Genomic DNA, 19608 nt, shown 5'->3' with positions numbered 1-19608 from the left:
TAAATATGTTTGCACTCTACCATTTGATGTTATTTATGAGATAATGTGCATACGTCTCACCTTGGCAAAGATGATAACAAGTAGTTGGATTTATCAAAATTTTCTGAAAACTTGAAACTATGGCCGCAAATGAAACTTTGACCCAGACCCTTACGTTTAAAGGGTAACTGTTTTATCAGCAAAGACATCCGGCACATCTCAGGGCCCACCTTGCAGCTTCATTCTAGTAGTACGCTCTTCTTCTTTCTCTTCCTCTTTTTCTACCTTCCGTCTTCACTAGCGGCTTTTTGCATGTCTCAATGGACTAGTATTATTGAGAGCCATATTTAATTTGTGCATCAGAAAGGTTGGTTAGCATTCCATCGTGCTTTACTAAGCATTGCCTTGGTCTAGGCAGCATGCTTTTACCACCTCCAGTCGGAGTACTGACTCGTCCAGCCAGCTGCAATAGAGTGTGGAATCCGAATATAAGTAAAGTTTTACTTAAATATATACGCAAAACATAGCCAGAGATGAAAAATCGTTGACTGCCACAAGAAAATTATCAGAGGGCAAAACCATAAACCCGGGGTAGGCCGAAGTTTTGATTGTTATCTCGAGAAATTAAAGTTTCGTAATATGTTTTCTGTTGTTTTGAGGAATAGTCCTGGTAAAAACTGAAATCCCAACGCCATAGTACCGCAGCAGGCCAAGAGGATCCGTGACGAAATGGCGCAGCGCATTCGAAATTGTAGTGCTATGACGCAATTCGTTTTCGTTGGTGCCGGTAATTTTGCAGTTGTTTCAAGCCACTCCAGGTGACTTCCTTAGGTCAGTGGATTGGCTTGACACAGCTATAGAATTTCCGACACTAACGAAAACGAACTGCCGCACAGCACGCCTTTTACGAATGCGCTGCGCCATTTCGTTATGGATCGTCGAGCGGACTTCAAGGGTACTGTGGCGCGGGGTTTCAATGTGTACTAAGACTGCAGACGTGCAGACTGCAGACGTGCAACTGAAAATAAACTGCCCTCTTACCCTTAGAGTTGTGGTCTGAAAACTATGCAACTTAGTATGAAACCAGTAAGCCCGCCACACCCGATTCTTAAAAAAATCGAATTCCCATGTATTAAACAAACTTCAAACGTCTGGCTAATTTACGCTTCGTTTTAAGAAAAGCTAGTTTATAACGTTATATCCGCCGAACGTGGTGAAAATAGATTTCCTAGAAAGAAATAACTGAAACGTCGCACCGGATCCTGACGTTCTACTGCAAGAATAGCGAAAATGTAGTAAGGCGTAGACTTTTTTTCTTTCATTATTTTGTGAGGGCTGTCAGCAGAAAACAGTTTTTGAAAGGTTTGAAATGGTGTGTTAAGTTTGTTGAAAGTCGCTAAGTACTATCATTTCAAATATTGAATGAGTATAGCCTGGATAATTTACCCGCCATGCTTTACGCTGCCTCATAAAGAGTTTCTAAGTTGAATACTTGACTTATTGTGTTAAACCTATAACGTAAGATTATACCCCTCTTCGAGTAGATTATGACAGCATTTTAAATTTTTATATTAGGTCAACAACTACATTAAGTAACGAAAATCAAATTTTTGTTACCCCTGGAAACGGTTGTAGAGGCAACTTAGAAGGGGCTACATGCATCAGTTTAGTTGTTTCGTAATACAGATTTGTCATTGGGAGAGAATAATTGTCACGAAATAGTTGGGGCAGCCTGGAAAGAAACTGTGTATACTGGCGTCTCGTTGAGCATTCAGGACTGGTGTGCACAAAACAGTGTAACGTTGTCACGTGGACTACTCTCAGTGCCAGGGAAAAACGGACTCGGTGTGCTACGGTGACAGGAGAGGGGGATCTGGCCGTATCTGTCCACAGCGTGCCACACGCGAAAAAACGAAAATGTCCGAGGCCGGCGCTGGAGACGGGAGTAAACACGCGGTGACGGCGCGGCGCGGCTGCGGAAATCTGCCCCGCTGTTTGCGCGCGTCGCGTCGCCTGTCGCGTCTGTTTCCCCGGCGCGTAAACAATGACGGGCCTGGCCGGCGCGCTCCCACTGTGGCCGGCAGTCAGCGCTGTAAATAATGCCGCGTCATTCACACGGGCCCGTTCAATGGGCGGGACAGCTCCAAACAGAATCGCTTCAAATAATGTCGCATCATTCACACAGTCTTATTCAATGAGTAGAAAAATAGGTCACTTGTCGGGGAAGCTGGAAACAAATTCGCTTCATGGGGAGAAACCACACGTACATCTACATCGGGCCGGCCGAAGTGGCCAAGCGGTTCTAGGCGCTACAGTCTGGAACCGCGCGACCGCTACGGTCGCAGGTTCGAATCCTGCCTCGGGCATGGATGTGTGTGATGTCTTTAGGTTAGTTAGGTTTAAGTAGTTCTAAGTTCTAGGGGACTGATGACCTCAGAACTTACGTCCCATAGTGCTCAGAGCCATTTGAACCATCTACATCGGTCATCGATACTTCACAAGCCACCTTATGATGTGCAGCGGAGAGAATTTTTTGTACATAGCCACTAGCCACTTCCTGCATGTCGCTCGGATGTTGTTGTTAAATTAATGTAACAATATGAAAGCAGGCCCATTCTCTGACATACTTAAACACCCTCCAAAATGATGGCTGCGACTACTACATGAGAAAAACTTGCAAATACTTTGATTTATTTTGATAAAGTTATGCATAAGCAATTGTCAAACAATGACAGTATTACTATACGCCTTGGCATCTCTGACAAAGGGGTGCTCTTTGATTGTCGTGATGTTAATTCAAAGGCAGACGGGAATACGTCGTACCTATGGTCGAAATTAAATGCAGACTTTCCATTAAACTAAAAATTCAAGTCTTCGAAGTGAAAGTGAAGTGGTCGAAAAGATACAAAGTGACTTTAATTTCCCCATACGTCGTCTCCTGGTTGCTGCCCTGTCTCACCATAACGATGCAGGTGGAGTCTGAACTGGCTGCGAAATCAACCACTGGCGGTACCAACAAACCTAGCCGATGGCAAAGTTCAAGTTGGCCCAGCAGGTTGATGACATGTCTCAGCAGCCATTGCTGGAGAAGACCCCAACGAAGAAGTTAAAGACGAAGTCCCCAGTGAAGCAATTTTTGATCGAATGCTTTCTACAAGGAAATGTCCAAACATGCTAGTCCCCTTCCCTGCGCTAGCTATCCTCTCTTTTGTTAACTAGTACCATGTGCTCTAGCATTTTACACAGAAAAAAGTCATCTCACTCTCTCTCCATCTCACTCTCTCTCCATCTCACTCTCCCTCCATCTCTCTCTCTCTCTTTGTTCAATGAGGTCAACAGAGCTGAACTTCTGTCTAATTTCTTGTTTATTTGCGTGTGCCAATCCGTGTGATTATTGTATCGAGTAAACGTTTAGCTTTTGTTAACCCAACATGTCCAGTGTCGCCTCACACTTTCATATGCCCCAAACTGTGAGCCCCCATTCCATTTTCGAGATTTCTATCTGTGGCCTCCGGTTATTTTACATAGAAAAACTTAGCTTTCTACTTTTGTGTCACAATAGTGCCTTCTGATAAAACGTTTCTCCTCCTTCCACTTTCCAGGGTTGTAAACTGTTCTGCTGCAGGGGCTCCTGATCCACAGGAGAAGCTATCTGTGTTCGTCCACAACGTTTGGAAGCCCCAGTGTGGCAAATATAAAGAGCTGTCCAGCCTGTGGGCTATTAACCTTCACCTCCCTCAGGAGTCCTCCCACGAAATGTCTCGCAGAGATGTGGCGTACTTTTATTCCCCTGGCAGTCCATGTACTTCTGCGCCTTCCAAAATGCTTTCAATGGTCTCTCATTTATGTAAGGCATCCGTATTTGAATCAAGAGTAATTAAAGAGAAAAACTAACGTCAGTCAATTGCGGACAATGGTATTCCTCGATGTCGATTAAACATTCCGATCAAATGGTCGATGTCGATTAAATGTCACTATCAAATCTTTTTCTTTATTTTGATGAGCGTTAATCGCCTCTGGTAGGGTTCGACTGTACTCAAGTTTTGGCAAATTTGAGTTATTTACCTTAACGCTCGGATTCCCTTACTGTCGCCGCAACCTGATGGAGGGAAGGAACTCTTGACCGCATCCTTTCTGTGGACTGTGCAAACTATGGTCTGTGTGTGATTATGTATTGCATGTTCTCAGGTGCAAATTGGGGACTAGCCCAGAAATTGTCTGAATGAGCATGGAAAACAAGCTAAAAGCCACACAACGGCTGGCCTGTGCAGCCATCCTGATCGTTATTCCACCACCCGGATTCGATCTGCGTCTGACTCGCCTAGCCGGCCGCGGTGGTCTCGCGGTTCTAGGCGCGCAGTCCGGAACCGTGCGACTGCTACGGTCGCAGGTTCGAATCCTGCCTCGGGCATGGATGTGTGTGATGTCCTTAGGTTAGTTAGGTTTAAGTAGTTCTAAGTTCTATGGGACTAATGACCACAGCAGTTGAGTCCCATAGTGCTCAGAGCCATTTGAACCGTTTTTTGACTCGCCTATCTATCTCACATGCTAGCGCGCTACGCGCTATGCTATACGAGCAGGTTCTGTGTATAGGTGTTAATAATTATCTATATACATTGCTAATTATTTGCTGATAATGTTGTGATCTTATCATATCGGGCTGTTTCTCTTGTTTGTGGATATTGGTTATATTTATCCACCTTAAGGAAATCTGTCACTGAATTCACCAATTCTGACTGTGTAATACGGTGATTTAGGGAGACCACGAAGGGAAACACTCGACATTTATTAAGGAACATCATTTGCCACTGTAGAATTTTTTACCCTGAAACTGTGATCTGTGCATTATATCATTTACAGGCATAAATATTCAATGCCATGTTACTGCACAGATGTAAGTAACGCCGGAATTGAAAGAGCAGCATAATAACAGATTTAAGCGGAAAATCATAGTTAGTTACTTACATGTTTTCATAGATCATTTTAAGGTTCTTTTATCGAAGTAATACGGAACGAGTCGGTTTACAGAGTATGTGTGTATGATTAGTGTTAAAATTAATGAACACAATACTTTAAGCGCTACTCATGTAACTACACAAAAACAAGTTCATTTATTTTACAGGAAACCAGTTTTAAAATAGAAATTCGTCCATGGAATAGAAGGATTTGTCCAGGATAAGTGATTTTAGGTTAGATTGAAACTTTGCTACCTGCCAGACAATTTGTGTTATGGGACAAATGATCAAAAACTTTCTGAGTCACTGACAACTTTAGTAACGGGAAACAACGGTCGTTCTTTCCTCCCGTGCTGCGGGTATGCATGTCACTGTTCTGAAATCGTTATGGATTATTTATGAAGAGTTTCATTACTGTGACGGTGCAGTTAAAATGCCTAACTCCTTGAATAGAGACCTACATGACGACTGTGGTTGAACAGCACATATTATTCTTACTGCTTGCTTTTGTTTACTCAACGTTTTCTTTCTAAGTGGTGAGTTACCGCAGAATATTATATCATAAGACAATAGGGATTTGGAAATATGCAAAATATGTCAGGAGGTTGTTTGTTTTGGTCCAAGACTAGCAATTATATGAAGAGCAAAAGTAGCTCAGCATAATTGTTTGAGAAGCTCAGTAACACGTTGCCTCCAGTTCACAAATTTTCATCAACATATACACCGAAGAATTTGGAGCATTCTATCCTATTTACTGTCTGCTGTTCGTATGCTACATCAATTGTTGGTATGTCTGTTTGTTTCTCAAACTTTAGGATGAGTCCATTTTCGGAAAACCACTTAATAATTTGTAGTCTTTTGGTATAAAGAAAAGGAAGACAAAACGAAAATTATATCAGATAACAACTCATATCTAACATACCCAACCTTTATTACTCCAAGAACACTAATGGAGTATAACTGAAACAAAGAGACAGCGACAGAACCTATCTGACATATAACAAGTTGTATAACAGTGTTCTCTAATTAATGTTTACCTATAATGTTAGAAATATTGTACCAAAATTATGTATCATTTACTTACAGATAACATGAGGATGGTGTTTTGCCAAAATATGCCTATTGTAACGAATAAAACGATCTGACTTGGCAGCGTTTATGGAATTGTAATTGCATAATCCACTTAATAATTCTTTGGAAAAGTCATTAACAATCTATGTTCTTGCTTTCTCTCTAATTGGATTATAACACTAGTAACGTCTGCAGAAAGCACCATTTCTGATTGTTGTTTGTTAAGTGGGAAGTCGTTCACATATATATAAAGAACAGGAGTGGATCCAAAATTGAACCCTGTGGAACCCTGTTTGTGATCTCTCTCCAGTTATATGTCACGAGAAGTTATTCAGCACTGGTGGATCAATTTCGAACCCGGCAGTCCCGCATATGAGAGCAGTGTTTCAAGCTGTGTGTCATCCGCCTGTGTCACCCGGCTCGTATTTCACACAGTGGAACCACTTCGACAGGCTGCGGCAATGCACCGAGTCGAGTCCACTAGAGTCGGCCAACGGCCGCTCGATAGGGAGTCAATACGCCAGAAAGGAGCCCCTCCCGCTGCTGCAGGGATACGTGGCGCGTGTTTTCAGCGGGCACAAAAGGGCATCGGCGGTGTGCGCGCCGCACGCGGCCCAGTATTTGGCGACCGCTGCCGATGGGGGAGAGCAGAGCCGAGGCGAGGCGGCAATTAACCGGACCCCGGTGACCGCCGGAAGCGCAAGTAATAACGCGGACACATACTGTGTCCTCTGGAGCCGGCGGCCGCTGCATTAACCCGCACTTAGCCCTAACGGAAATGCAATAGCAGGCGTCGCCGCTTCAGTGGACTCGTTAAACTCGTTACTAGGGACGAACAGGGGTGTGTGTGTGTGTGTGTGTGTGTGTGTGTGTGTGTTTGGGGGTGGTGCTGCGGTTGCGAGCGACGCGTGCGCCCCCCAGCCACCCTGCTGGGTAAGGCCCTGCTCAATGGGTAACAAGTGTAGTAGCAATATCTGCGGCTGAAGCCAAAAGCCGGCGGGCTTAAAACGCGGCCGCGCCGCAGATTGGGTGTGGGGGCGGCCGGCGACCGGCGGCGCTGCGGGCGATCGGACGCGGGTACGGACGCGGACGCGGCGACAGGCTTCATTAGCCGCCGGCAGGTATTGAGCCGTAATCCGCGCCTCCTACCTGGCCCGAAGATTAGCGCCGGGACCTCTACCTCTGTGTGGGTGGACACAAAGGCGCCGGCGCCGCGCATTCAACGCGCCACAGATTTTTCGGCAATGCCAATCAAGCGACGGCGCGCCATTCAGGCCACCGGGGGGCTGAAATCTGCCGATCCCTATCGGGGTGCCTCTCTCCGCTCTTGTGTCGCCTTCACTATCGCTACATCTGTGTCGGATAGAGCTGTAAATCTACCGTAGGCTATCATAGACTGTCTTAAGCAAGCGCAGAATCGTTAGTTTTCCTAGTAGCCGTGGTCAGTTAAGATCTTACCCGCTTTACCTGTGTTGCGTACTTATCGGGCTTTACCTCAGCCCGATCGCTTTGTTTACGTATGCGGTCAGTGTTTTACAAGATTCACTTAGAAAGCGGAAGCTGTGAACTGTCTAGAAATCGAGTTAAGATATATGAAGGGCTTATTTAAATAGTGGTACAAGTCCATTTTTGTTCACTTTGGGATACAGAATCGTAAAGTTAAACGAGCGCTGAAAAATCTGCAATTGAGATACCAGAAATATTCAAGCATATGGCTTCTTGCTAGAGATGAACCTTTCTTTCTGTTTGTTTGGACCATTAATTTCAGAAGCATTATAGGCAGAAAAGTGGAGGTAATGGACTTGTAACGCTATTGAAATAAGTCCTTGATATAAAGGGCCGCGTAACCTACGGAACATTTTTGTTCTACGGACTTATCCCCATGTTTCTTATTTGCAAATAGACGCTATTTAAACCAAAATTAAAATTATCAATGTTTAATTCAAGTTTTATTTGAAAATTGATTATTTATAATGTGAAACAGAGGGATGATGTAGTAAAAATAAAACAAAAACAATATAGATAATACAGCGCCATAAAACACAGTTCTCTAGAAAACTTATAAAAATAATTTTAAAAAAATTCTGATCAAAAATGTATCACATATAGCTTCAAAACTTGGTCGAGCATATACAAAACACGTTTCCGATATTCATAAACAACGTTTCGAATTTATCAATAATAACAGGAAACTCTTGCTGTTGATCACGATGAAGAACGTTTTGTTGAGTACAAGATAACAACAATAATTATATGGATTTTTTGTGATTCGGCATTACATTGTTCCTGCATCAAAAGTAATTGCTTTTCTTACATATAAGTTCAGAAGTTATGCGATCAGCTACTTTTTGTTACTTATAAAATGCAATTTATGTTCTGTTAAGATATAAAATACATAATGGACTAACACTGAATGATGTGTGGTTCTAATTATGTGCAAAACAAACAGCCAAACAAATAAAATAACAAGGAGAAGTTGTCGGTTCCCAGCTGCTCCCTTACACATTTATTTATGTTTTTCCCCTACCAATGCTACGGATACTACCGATATTCCTACCATTTACTATGCCATTTATGTTCACTAATTCGCAGCTCTGATGGTGCATTCTGATACTACCACACATCCCATGGAAGCCCAGGTGAATGTCTCCCCATAGCATAATACAGTCCCCATCAGCCCACATTCGTGGCACAGTGCGTTTGTCGAGCAGCCGTTCGCGTATCCAGACAACACCACCCACCTAATGTAACAGGGAACGTGATTCATCCGACCAGGCGACATGTTCGCACCTGAAGTATTAATTAAGGTCCGATTATTAGCAGTTTGTGTAATTTTCACCCAAAAGGTTTATATCACTCAATATGTAAATGCTTTGGAAGCGTTACTGGCTCTCTGAGGCTTTACGTGCAGACGTATTTGAATCAGTTAGATCAAATTTTTATGAATTTGTAGCGGAATGTAGGAAGTTCCGCATGTAATCAAGAATAGTGGTGCAGACTGGCAGCTGATCCTCAACATAACCTTGATTATGTAACGTAATGCACGTAAACAGGTCCTGGTACTGTTTCATTACGCCATCGCCGAGCAGTGAATGAAGTAATGTTGAGTAATTAAACTCGGCACATCAGCATAAATTTTACTGTAGACGGTACAGATGCCAGGGCGCATAATTCATCCACGAAAGAGGCCCGTCGTACAACACGTGCTCTGCCGATTCTTGAGTGTAGGTTGACAATGCGCTGCTCTTACAACGTAAAATGAAACTAAGAAATAGGAAACAGTTTTACATTGTCGTCGCGATTCGTCACGGGCGTGTTCAGTCAACGCGAGGCTGTCACAGCAGTCTCATCAGTTTTCAAAGCAAAACACGACAAAATGTTGTGCGTCTGAAGTGGTTGACTCACAAAATAACCAGGGGGGACATTACAGGAAGTGTCAAGAGAAGTAGTATCGCCTCCTATATATTTCTCATTTAAGAACTTTATCGAAAAGACTAAGGAATTTACGGTTCAAGACCAGGGCTGTTTATGAGGATCAAGAGAATAAAAACAGACACTCTAAGAGTATTGCACATAAACAGCGGGAAACATCTGTTATTATATGATTATATGATTCCCGAAGAAAGCAATCTCTTAGATTAAATATCTCCGAGTAAGCGTACGCAGGGATATAGAGCGGGGTGACCACATAAATATAATCGTAGCGAGTCGACAGACAGTCATAGGAAGTATCCTCAGGTAGTGTACTCCACTCACGAAGAAGGTGGCGTACAAAGCCCTCGTCAGTCTGGTACTATTACCAGATAGTATTAACAGGTGAAACAGAGAACATCCAAAGAACAGGGGGCGCGTTTCGCGACCAAGTTCGTTTAATCGGCGCGAAAGCGTCACAGGGAAGATCACTCATGTGGCAGACGCAACAAAAGAGAATATATGTATCATGTTGTGGTTTACTGTCAAAATTCCAAGAGAGTACGTCCCTAAAGGAGTCAACCAATGTGTTGCTTCCTGGTACGTACATTTCTTGAAAAGACCATGAAGGCATGATTAGAGAAATCTGAGCTCGCACGGAGGCTTACCAACAATCCTTCTCCCGAGCACTTTTCGTGACTGTAACAGGAAAGCGGACAAGTGACAGTGGTCCGCAAATTACCCTCCGCTGCACAGTTTAAGGTGGCTTTGGAATATACATGCTGATGTAGACATTCCGCATCCAGTTTTATGTGTGTCGAAATCCAAGCTGGACATGACAAGACGACAGTCGGAACTAGCGTAACAATGTCTACAAAATATTGATTGTATTAGGTTGGTGCATGAGTTCGTAACGTTTTTGTTTAGCATGTTGCTATTCCGGTTGATATGGACTTTTTTGTCAATTGCCATTTTTTATTTGTAGTTCATCGGTGCTGTTTAAGCTTGCATATTGTCATTTTGTCATTTGGAGATACTGAGTGAAGCTGTGGACGGTAGAAAATGGTAGTGCCATGTGGAGAAATCGGAACATTTACGACAAATTCTTCCGTTTCAGTTCAATAGGCAAGTGACTAGCGGAGGCTGCAAGGAATATTTGCACAATGTATAGGAATAATGCCACTGGACAGGGCAGGGCAAGAATATAGTTTTCTCGTTTTAAGAAGGATCGTTTTGACATTAATGACTCTTCACGTCAGGAAGACCTTCGAGATTTCATGAAGATCGTTTAAATGCATTAATCCACCATTATCCATGTCATAGCATTCGAGAAGTGGCAAATGTGATGAACTATGATCATTCCACGATTGTGTGATATTTGCATGCAAAGGAGAAGGTTCAAAAATCGTGCATATGGGTACCGCATGCTTTAAGTCAAAATCACACAAATCAGCGGGTGGCCATTTGACCATCTCTGCTTGCTCGTCACAATTGGCTTACAACGACCTTTTCTATCCGGTATCGTTACTGGTGGCGAGGAATGATGTCTTTATAGTCACGTAAGGGGAGAGAGTGTCATGGATATGATACACGTATTGGGGTAGCAGTCATGAAAACAAAGACGTTTTTCGCTGCCGCAGGATTTCCTCATGAAATTTGAATCACCGACATTCTCCTAAGTGTGTGAAAACATTTTGTTGTAGTCACCTACATAGGCAGAAATGATCATCAAATAAAATAAGAGAAGTCAGAGCTGTCACAGAAAGAATAGTGTGTTCGTTTTTCCCGCCCGCTGTTCGAGGGCGGAACGGTAGAGAAGTAGCTTAAATGTGGTTCGATTTTGCACTTACCTATTTCATCTGATCTTGCGCCCTCACATTTTAACCTTTTCCGCTCTGTGTCGAATAACTTTCAAGGAACTTCCTTTCCGGACGAAAATGCGATCCGGACATGGCTCGACGAGTTCTTCGCTCCAAAACAACGTTAATTTTACTGTCGCGGATTCGAAAAGGTACCCCAGCATTAGCAAGCTATTGTAAGTAGTCAAGGAGAGTATATTATTCTCGACTATAGTCTCTCTGATGAAGACCTGTCGTGTTTATTAAAACTCATTAAAAAACGCTACATCCTTATGCACCAACCGAATAATTCCAGTTTAAGCTTAAGGCAAGTAACTGGACATCGGGCTGTGAGCTAAAGGAATTACGTTGCATATCCTATATGATAACCACAAGAATCACCATCATTTGAAATAGTACAAGGACTATCGCAAGCTGAATTTCTCGTACGACGTGAGTTTTACGGTAGTTCCTGCTACACATCACGGCAACTCTGGGTTCTTTTTCGCGTCACCATCAGTGATGAGGCGACCTGTGGTAGATGTAGAATTAACGACCCTGCGCAACCGTCATCTCTGAACAACGCCACATCTCCACACAGCAGTCGAAACATCAAATCCGAAACAGAGCACTTTCAGTGCGTGGGCAGATATTTTAGGCGACCGAGTGGTTGGAGTAATTATTGCACAGACCAACTTAACAGACGAAATACAAATGTATTTGGAATTCCTGTAGAAGAGACTGCACTTCGTGTTTGAGGACGTGACATTCGTGAAATTACAGTTCATATAGCTGGTGCACGATTTTTTTCCAATTCTCTGACATATTATCGTTGTCCAACATCCTTCTCAGAACAAAGGGTAGAAAGAGAAAATCCTGATTGCAGATCCTGGAAATCCACTGGTCTTAATGCCATTGACATTAACTTGGAGGCTTATTTGAAGGTAGGGAAATATGAGTGTAACGTCCCGTCGATAGTGACGTCATTATACTTGGTAATAACTGGAGGAGAAAAATAGCTTTTACCTTTCCAAGGTAACCTTCCCGGTGTTGGCGTCTAATCACTTAATCAAAAACTGCAGAAACCAGAATGAATGCGCAACCTCACGCGATGGCGTGGTGGGTAGGAGGTAGGAGTGGGTGGTTCATGGCTGAAAATCTCATGCGTGGTGAGCCACTTCGTCATACGCATAACGAAAACACTTAAACCTCACCCGTGACACAGTTCGAGGGAAAAGAAAAGAAAAAAACAGAGAAAGGCGATTAGGTGTCCCTAATCTACGCCAGTTATGCAACTCGGAAAAGGGGACCTGTAGTTTTATGCCGGATCCTCGCATCGTTGGGAGATGAAGGCTAGATTAGAATGAAGACTGAAAAACCTGGGATTTGGCCTAGTTGCGATTCTGTGGCATTCTGATGTCCATGCTTTACCGCTAAACCGCCAAACCAGACACGTTTGTAGATCGTTCATCTGTAGATTTTGACGAGTGAGTTTGTACCAAAATATATGATATATACGGTTGTATGTTTTGATTGCATTGACTTAGAAGCTTAGATTATTTAAACCCCGAAGGAACCGTAGACTTTAGCACTTGAAATAAATTTCAACTTGATAGCTCTACTTGTTCCTGAGAAAAACGGATTTTAACAAACGTACTGACAGACACGCTCAACAAATAGGAATAAATTAACAATTTTAGGAATTTTTCTTCTCTTGTACTGTGAAAGCTTGATTCTTGTCAAATTTAATGATTGTAGGCCAACGGAACATATCCTATAGCTTCTGATGAGTGAGTTTGTGAGAATCGAAATTAGGACATAAACGGCCGTATCTTTTGTTGCAATGACTTAAATCTGGTAACAGATAATATTATACTGTAACAAACTCACGAATACCTTTTATTAGCTGAAAGGAATGTTACGTGTTAGGTTCAGCAAATGAAATAACTAATTAACTGCAAATGAATCTCGGGTTGGTTCCACGAACGTAGTTGGAAAGACATGGACAATAGAGCGACAGGCATCAATCACATTTATTCCCATAGCTGATGAGCTGTCCTGACGTATGTGGCTAGAGTTTGATTAATACTGGCGCAAAATATTAATTATTTCAGCTTAAGGTGCTATTAACAGACACACTGTTTTAGAACAACTGTTATAGTTACTTTCCTTATTTAAAATACAAAATTTTTCTTTCCTTTATACGTACATATTGGCAAGTAAAAGTGCATATGTATCATAGAGGCCAGACGATTAGAGTTGAATTCCGCACACTTTCTTTATAAGAGAAGTTTGGAGGTGTTCTCCCAATCATTGTATTTTGTTCAACTTACGTACTTTTTCTTCCCACCTTGTCCATAAAAATTGATTTCAATACGTCAAGTTATTTTCATTTTGATTCACGAGATATTTGTATGCTAATGACGCTGATCTGAGAATTGTTTGTTGAAACTAATGGTTCAAATGGCTCTGAGCACTATAGGACTTAACATCTGAGGTCATCAGTCCCCTAGACTTAGAACTACTTAAACCTAACTAACCTAAGGACGCACACACATCCGTGCCTGAGGCAGGATTCGAACCTACGACCGTAGCAGCAGCGCGGTTCCGGACTGAAGTGCCTAGAACCGCTCGGCCACAACGGCCGGCATTGTAATTAAGGTTTCGGAAATGATAGTCCCTTACCTGAGTGACGCAGGACCGTGTTGAGAGACAGCTGGCACTGTTGAGTAGCACGTTCCCACAGAGTTTATGGCTTTCGTCTCGTATAGCATGCTTCACGGTGCACGGACTCAGTGCGAACTGCAACCAAAAACGAAACAGGAACTGTAATCGCAGCCAACACAAATACAATACTACGAATTTTAAAACAACTCGTGGTCTTAATACAAAAATTCTCGACGTTTAAAATTCATTATCTGAATTTATATTGCAAATCAGTTATATTACACCGCCTACAATACATCCGTGCATAATGTTACCTGTACTGTGCCACACAGAAGTGACTGGAAGCTGTGTATATGACGATATCACATTTGTTTAAGTGTGAAACTTCTGTATTCTCATCAATAACTATGTTTATTCTTTAATAGCTGTACTACAGTTATCTTCACATATTAGCAACTTCTGTCAAATCAATACTTCTGTTTTGAGATCTAGTAAGGCAAGTAAGTCGGCTTGACTGGGTACTTCAGTGTGGTCATAGTGGTCACTACTGGAACTTTAGATGACCTGAAAGTCCAACAGTTGACAAATCACATAATCAGTTAGAAAGTCTAGTCGTATTCCTTCTTCGCGCCGTACTTTCTCTCGTTAGTAATCTTATAGCAGTTTCGAACGACAACTGCAGACGTAGTCGACTTTATTGCCACAGAACTCAATTTCGAAGTGTTCAGTTGCTAGTATTTTCATCTACCCACAGAAACAGAAACCACAACTTACACAATGAACTGAAAAAAAATGAAAACATACTGTTGTATTCCTAATTTAATACTGTTTGGCGTTTCCACAGCTTAGGCTGAGCGTTATTCAGTTGACACTGAGAGATTTTGCTAGTGTGAGAGTACAACCCAATATATTTAAAAAATTAATCAGTGTCTCAGTACTCTCCAACAGAAATAAGTTAATTCTCTGTGAAATCCGTTGAACGCATACCGTATCAGACTTCGCTTAGAATATGTAAATGTGATGCGGTTGTAGGGGAAGGAGTGCAAGAAAAGGTTATGAGAGAATATGGGCTTGCGAGAGGAGAAAAACCAAAAGGATTCTGCAATAAATCGAAAAAGAAATGATTGTCGGAAGGCCTGACTCAGCCTGTAGAAAAGTCAAAACTACCTTCGGTGAAATTAAAAGCAGGGTTGGTAACATTAAGAGTGCAATGGGAATTCCACTGTTAAATGCAAAGAAGAGAGCGGATGGCTGGAAAGAGTACATTGAAGGCCTCTGTAATGGGGAAGATTTGTCTGATGTGACAGAAGAATGAATAGGAGTCGATGGAGATGAGACAGGGGATCCAGAATTAGCATCAAAATTTAAAAGAGCTTTGCAAGACTTAAGATCAAATAAAACAGAAGGTATACACAACATTCCATCAGAATTTCTAAAATCATTGGGGAAGTGGCAACAAAACGACTATTCACGCTGGTGTGTAGAATGTATTGGTCTGGCGATAAACCATCAGAGTTTTGGAAAAATATCATCCATACTATTCCGAAGACTGCAGGAGCTGACAAGTGTGAGAAATATCGCACAATTGCTGACGAGAATAATATACAGAAGGATGGGAAAGAAAATGTGTTAGATGACGATCAGATTGGCTTTACGAAAGGTAAGGCACCAGAGAGGCAGTTGTGACGTTGCGGTTGATAACGGAAGTAAGACTAAAGAAAAATCAAGACGAGAATTTGTCGACCTGGAAAAAGCGTTCGAGAATATCAAATGGTGCAAGATGTTCGAAATTCTGAAGAAAATAGTGGTAAGCAATAGGGAGAGACGGATAATGTACCACATGTACAAGAACCAAAAGGAAATAATCACAGTGGACGGTCAAGAACGAAGTGCACGGATTAAAAAGGGTGTAAGAGGGTAAGAGGGGGACGTAGTCTTTCTCCTCGTACTGTTCACTTTATACATCGAAAAAGCAATGAAGGAAATAAAAGGAAGGTTCACTAGTGGAACTAAAATTCAAGGTGAAAGGAAACCAATGATAAGATTCGCTGATGACATTGCTATCCTCCGTGAATGTGAAGAAGAATTACAGGATTTGCTGAATGGAATGAACAGTCTAATGAGTACAGAATATGTATTGAGAGTGAATCAAAGAAAGACGAAAGGAATGAGAAGTAGCAGAAATGACCACAGAGAGAAACTTAACATCAAGATTGATGGTCTCGAGGTAGATGAAGTTAAGGAGTTCTGCTATCGAGGCAGCAAAATAACCCATGACGGGCGGAACAAAGAGGACATAAAAAGGAGACGAGCAAAAAGGGCATTCGTGGCCAAGAGAAGTCTACTAGAATCAAACATAGGCTTTAATTTGAGGAAAAAACTTCTAAGAATGTTCGTTTGGAACACAGTATTGTATGGTATTGAAACATGGACTGCAGAAAAACCGGAACAGAGGAGAATGAAGCATTTGAGATGTGGTGCTACAGACGAATGTTGAAAATTAAGTGGACTGATGAGATAAGGAATGAGGAGGATCTGCACGGAATCGGAGGAGAACGGAATATATGGAAAATACTGAGAAGTAGAAGGGACAGCATGATAGGACGTCTTTTAAGACGTAATGGAATAACTTCATGGTACTGCACGGTACCGTAGAGGGTAAAAAACTAGAGGAAAACAGAGCCTGTAATACATCCAGCAAATAACTGAGGACGTAGGTTGCAAGTGCTACTCTGAGATGATGATGTTGACCCAGGGAGGAATTCGTGGTGGGCCGCATCAAACCAGTCAGAAGATTGATGATACTACTTGACTCTGGATCTGGTACTGCCACAAGTTTGTAGAAAGATAAACTCCCTACTTTATAGAGTAATGGAATGAAGCTGTTTGATTTCCAGCTGGCTTCCTTCAGTGACGTGTATCTAATATCGTCTTCAGTTCCATTAATTTGTGTTCCCGCCCCCATATAATTACAAAATCCTTTTTTCTTAATAATGTAGCTGGCTTCGACTATTTTCGACGTACGAAAGAAGCTAAGACAACACTAATAAACCTGGTGTTAAAAGGTTGAAATAAAACTAGGAACATTTTAATTATAAAAGCTCATCTGTTTTATTAAGATGAAAACGAAACAAACACAAAACTGTAGTAATTACCACACGCGCCCTAGCACCAACGATGAACAGGCAAAAAGTGAATGGAGTATGTACTGCCTTTGATTCATCTCTTTTCGTGTAACAGTTGAATGTCGCAGCAAAGACAGAAGCTTTTTAATAGGCTCCCTAGTCGATGTACGAATAAAATAATTTAAAACGCATATCTGAACGGGAATATTCCTGTCGGAGTTCTGGGAGGTCTGCGGGACATTACAAATGATGTACGATTGAGGCACAAGACAACTTGCAGATTCTTATTAGCTACTTGTAAAAGTACCTTAGTTTTTAAAAGCGGTTAAAATAGTTTGACTATTAAAATGAGACAGAAAACGAACAACATTCTCCTACGTAAATATCGGGAGCAAGATGGGTGCTAACCGATATCGCCTAAAGACACAGCATTTCGAATTGAGCGTTATAATATTAGTAATCACATCGCTTCTCTCAGGGCATGCAACCTAAGCTTGTCCTTTGTTGGACGTTTATGGGAACAGCTGTCTGAATATGCTCAGGCGCATGTGTTTAGTATAATGAAATAAAATTCGTGAGTTGTTGTTGTTGTTGTTGTGGTCTTCAGTCCTGAGACTGGTTTGATGCAGCTCTCCATGCTACTCTATCCTGTGCAAGCTGCTTCATCTCCCAGTACCTACTGCAACCTACATCCTTCTGAATCTGCCGAGTGTATTGATCTCTTGGTCTCCCTCTACGATTTTTACCCTCCACGCTGCCCTCCAATGCTAAATTTGTGATCCCTTGATGCCTCAAAACATGTCCTACCAACCGATCCCTTCTTCTAGTCAAGTTGTGCCACAAACTTCTCTTCTCCCCAATCCTATTCAATACCTCCTCATTAGTTACGTGATCTAACCCACCTTATCTTCAGCATTCTTCTGTAGCACCACATTTCGAAAGCTTCTATTCTCTTCTTGTCCAAACTGGTTATCGTCCATGTTTCACTTCCATACATGGCTACACTCCATACAAATACTTTCAGAAACGACTTCCTGACACTTAAATCTATACTCGATGTTAACAAATTTCTCTTCTTCAGAAACGCTTTCCTTGCCATTGCCAGTCTACATTTTATATCCTCTCTACTTCGACCATCATCAGTTATTTTACTCCCTAAATAGCAAAACTCCTTTACTACTTTAAGTGTCTCATTTCCTAATCTAATCCCCTCAGCATCACCCGATTTAATTTGACTACATTCCATTATCCTCGTTTTGCTTTTGTTGATGTTCATCTTATATCCTCCTTTCAAGACACTGTCCATTCCGTTCAACTGCTCTTCCAAGTCCTTTGCAGTCTCTGACAGAATTACAATGTCATCGGCGAACCTCAAAGTTTTTACTTCTTCTCCATGAATTTTAATACCTACTCCGAATTTTTCTTTTGTTTCCTTTACTGCTTGCTCAATATACAGATTGAATAACATCGGGGAGAGGCTACAACCCTGTCTCACTCCTTTCCCAACCACTACTTCCCTTTCATGCCCCTCGACTCTTATAACTGCCATCTGGTTTCTGTACAAATTGTAAATAGCCTTTCGCTCCCTGCATTTTACCCCTGCCACCTTCAGAATTTGAAAGAGAGTATTCCAGTTAACGTTGTCAAAAGCTTTCTCTAAGTCTACAAATGCTAGAAACGTAGGTTTGCCTTTTCTTAATCTTTCTTCTAAGATAAGTCGTAAGGTTAGTATTGCCTCACGTGTTCCAACATTTCTACGGAATCCAAACTGATCTTCCCCGAGGTCCGCTTCTACCAGTTTTTCCATTCGTCTGTAAAGAATTCGCGTTATTATTTTGCAGCTGTGACTTATTAAACTGGTAGTTCGGTAATTTTCACATCTGTCAACACCTGCTTTCTTTGGTATTGGAATTATTATATTCTTCTTGAAATCTGTGGGTATTTCGCCTGTCTCATACATCTTGCTCACCAGATGGTAGAGTTTTGTCATGACTGGCTCTCCCAAGGCCATCAGTAGTTCTAATGGAATGTTGTCTACTCCCGGGGCCTTGTTTCGACTCAGGTCTTTCAGTGCTCTGTCAAACTCTTCACGCAGTATCTTATCTCCCATTTCATCTTCATCTACATCCTCTTCCATTTCCATAATATTGTCCTCAAGTACATTGCCCTTGTATAAACCCTCTATATACTCCTTCCACCTTTCTGCCTTCCCTTCTTTGCTTAGAACTGGGTTGCCATCTGAGCTCTTGATATTCATACAAGTGGTTCTCTTCTCTCCAAAGGTCTCTTTAATTTTCCTGTAGGCAGTATCTATCTTACCCCTAGTGAGACAAGCCTCTACATCCTTACATTTGTCCTCTAGCCATCCCTGCTTAGCCATTTTGCACTTTCTGTCGATCTCATTTTTGAGACGTTTGTATTCCCTTTTGCCTGCTTCATTTACTGCATTTTTATATTTTCTCCTTTCATCAATTAAATTCAATATTTCTTCTGTTACCCAAGGATTTCTATTAGCCCTCGTCTTTTTACCTACTTGATCCTCTGCTGCCTTCACTACTTCAT

At 41.9% G+C, this 19608-nt stretch overlaps 1 protein-coding gene across 2 annotated transcripts in view; it reads right to left on the bottom strand.

The window, feature by feature from the left end:
* The window catches only part of LOC126198762 (transcription factor Sox-5-like), a 1065309-nt gene that overhangs the window by 609466 nt on the left and 436235 nt on the right, over positions 1–19608 (bottom strand). For both annotated transcript variants that reach the window (XM_049935319.1, XM_049935318.1), the window contains exon 2: positions 13940–14056. In XM_049935319.1, coding sequence (XP_049791276.1) covers positions 13940–14028 — 89 coding nt within the window. In that variant the 5' untranslated portion in view covers positions 14029–14056. The remainder of the gene's footprint in view (positions 1–13939; positions 14057–19608) is intronic.

The sequence above is a fragment of the Schistocerca nitens genome, chromosome 8 (assembly GCF_023898315.1).
Source record: "Schistocerca nitens isolate TAMUIC-IGC-003100 chromosome 8, iqSchNite1.1, whole genome shotgun sequence".
Classification (NCBI taxonomy): Eukaryota; Metazoa; Arthropoda; class Insecta; order Orthoptera; family Acrididae; genus Schistocerca; species Schistocerca nitens.
This window is presented reverse-complemented; position numbering and strand designations above follow the sequence as displayed.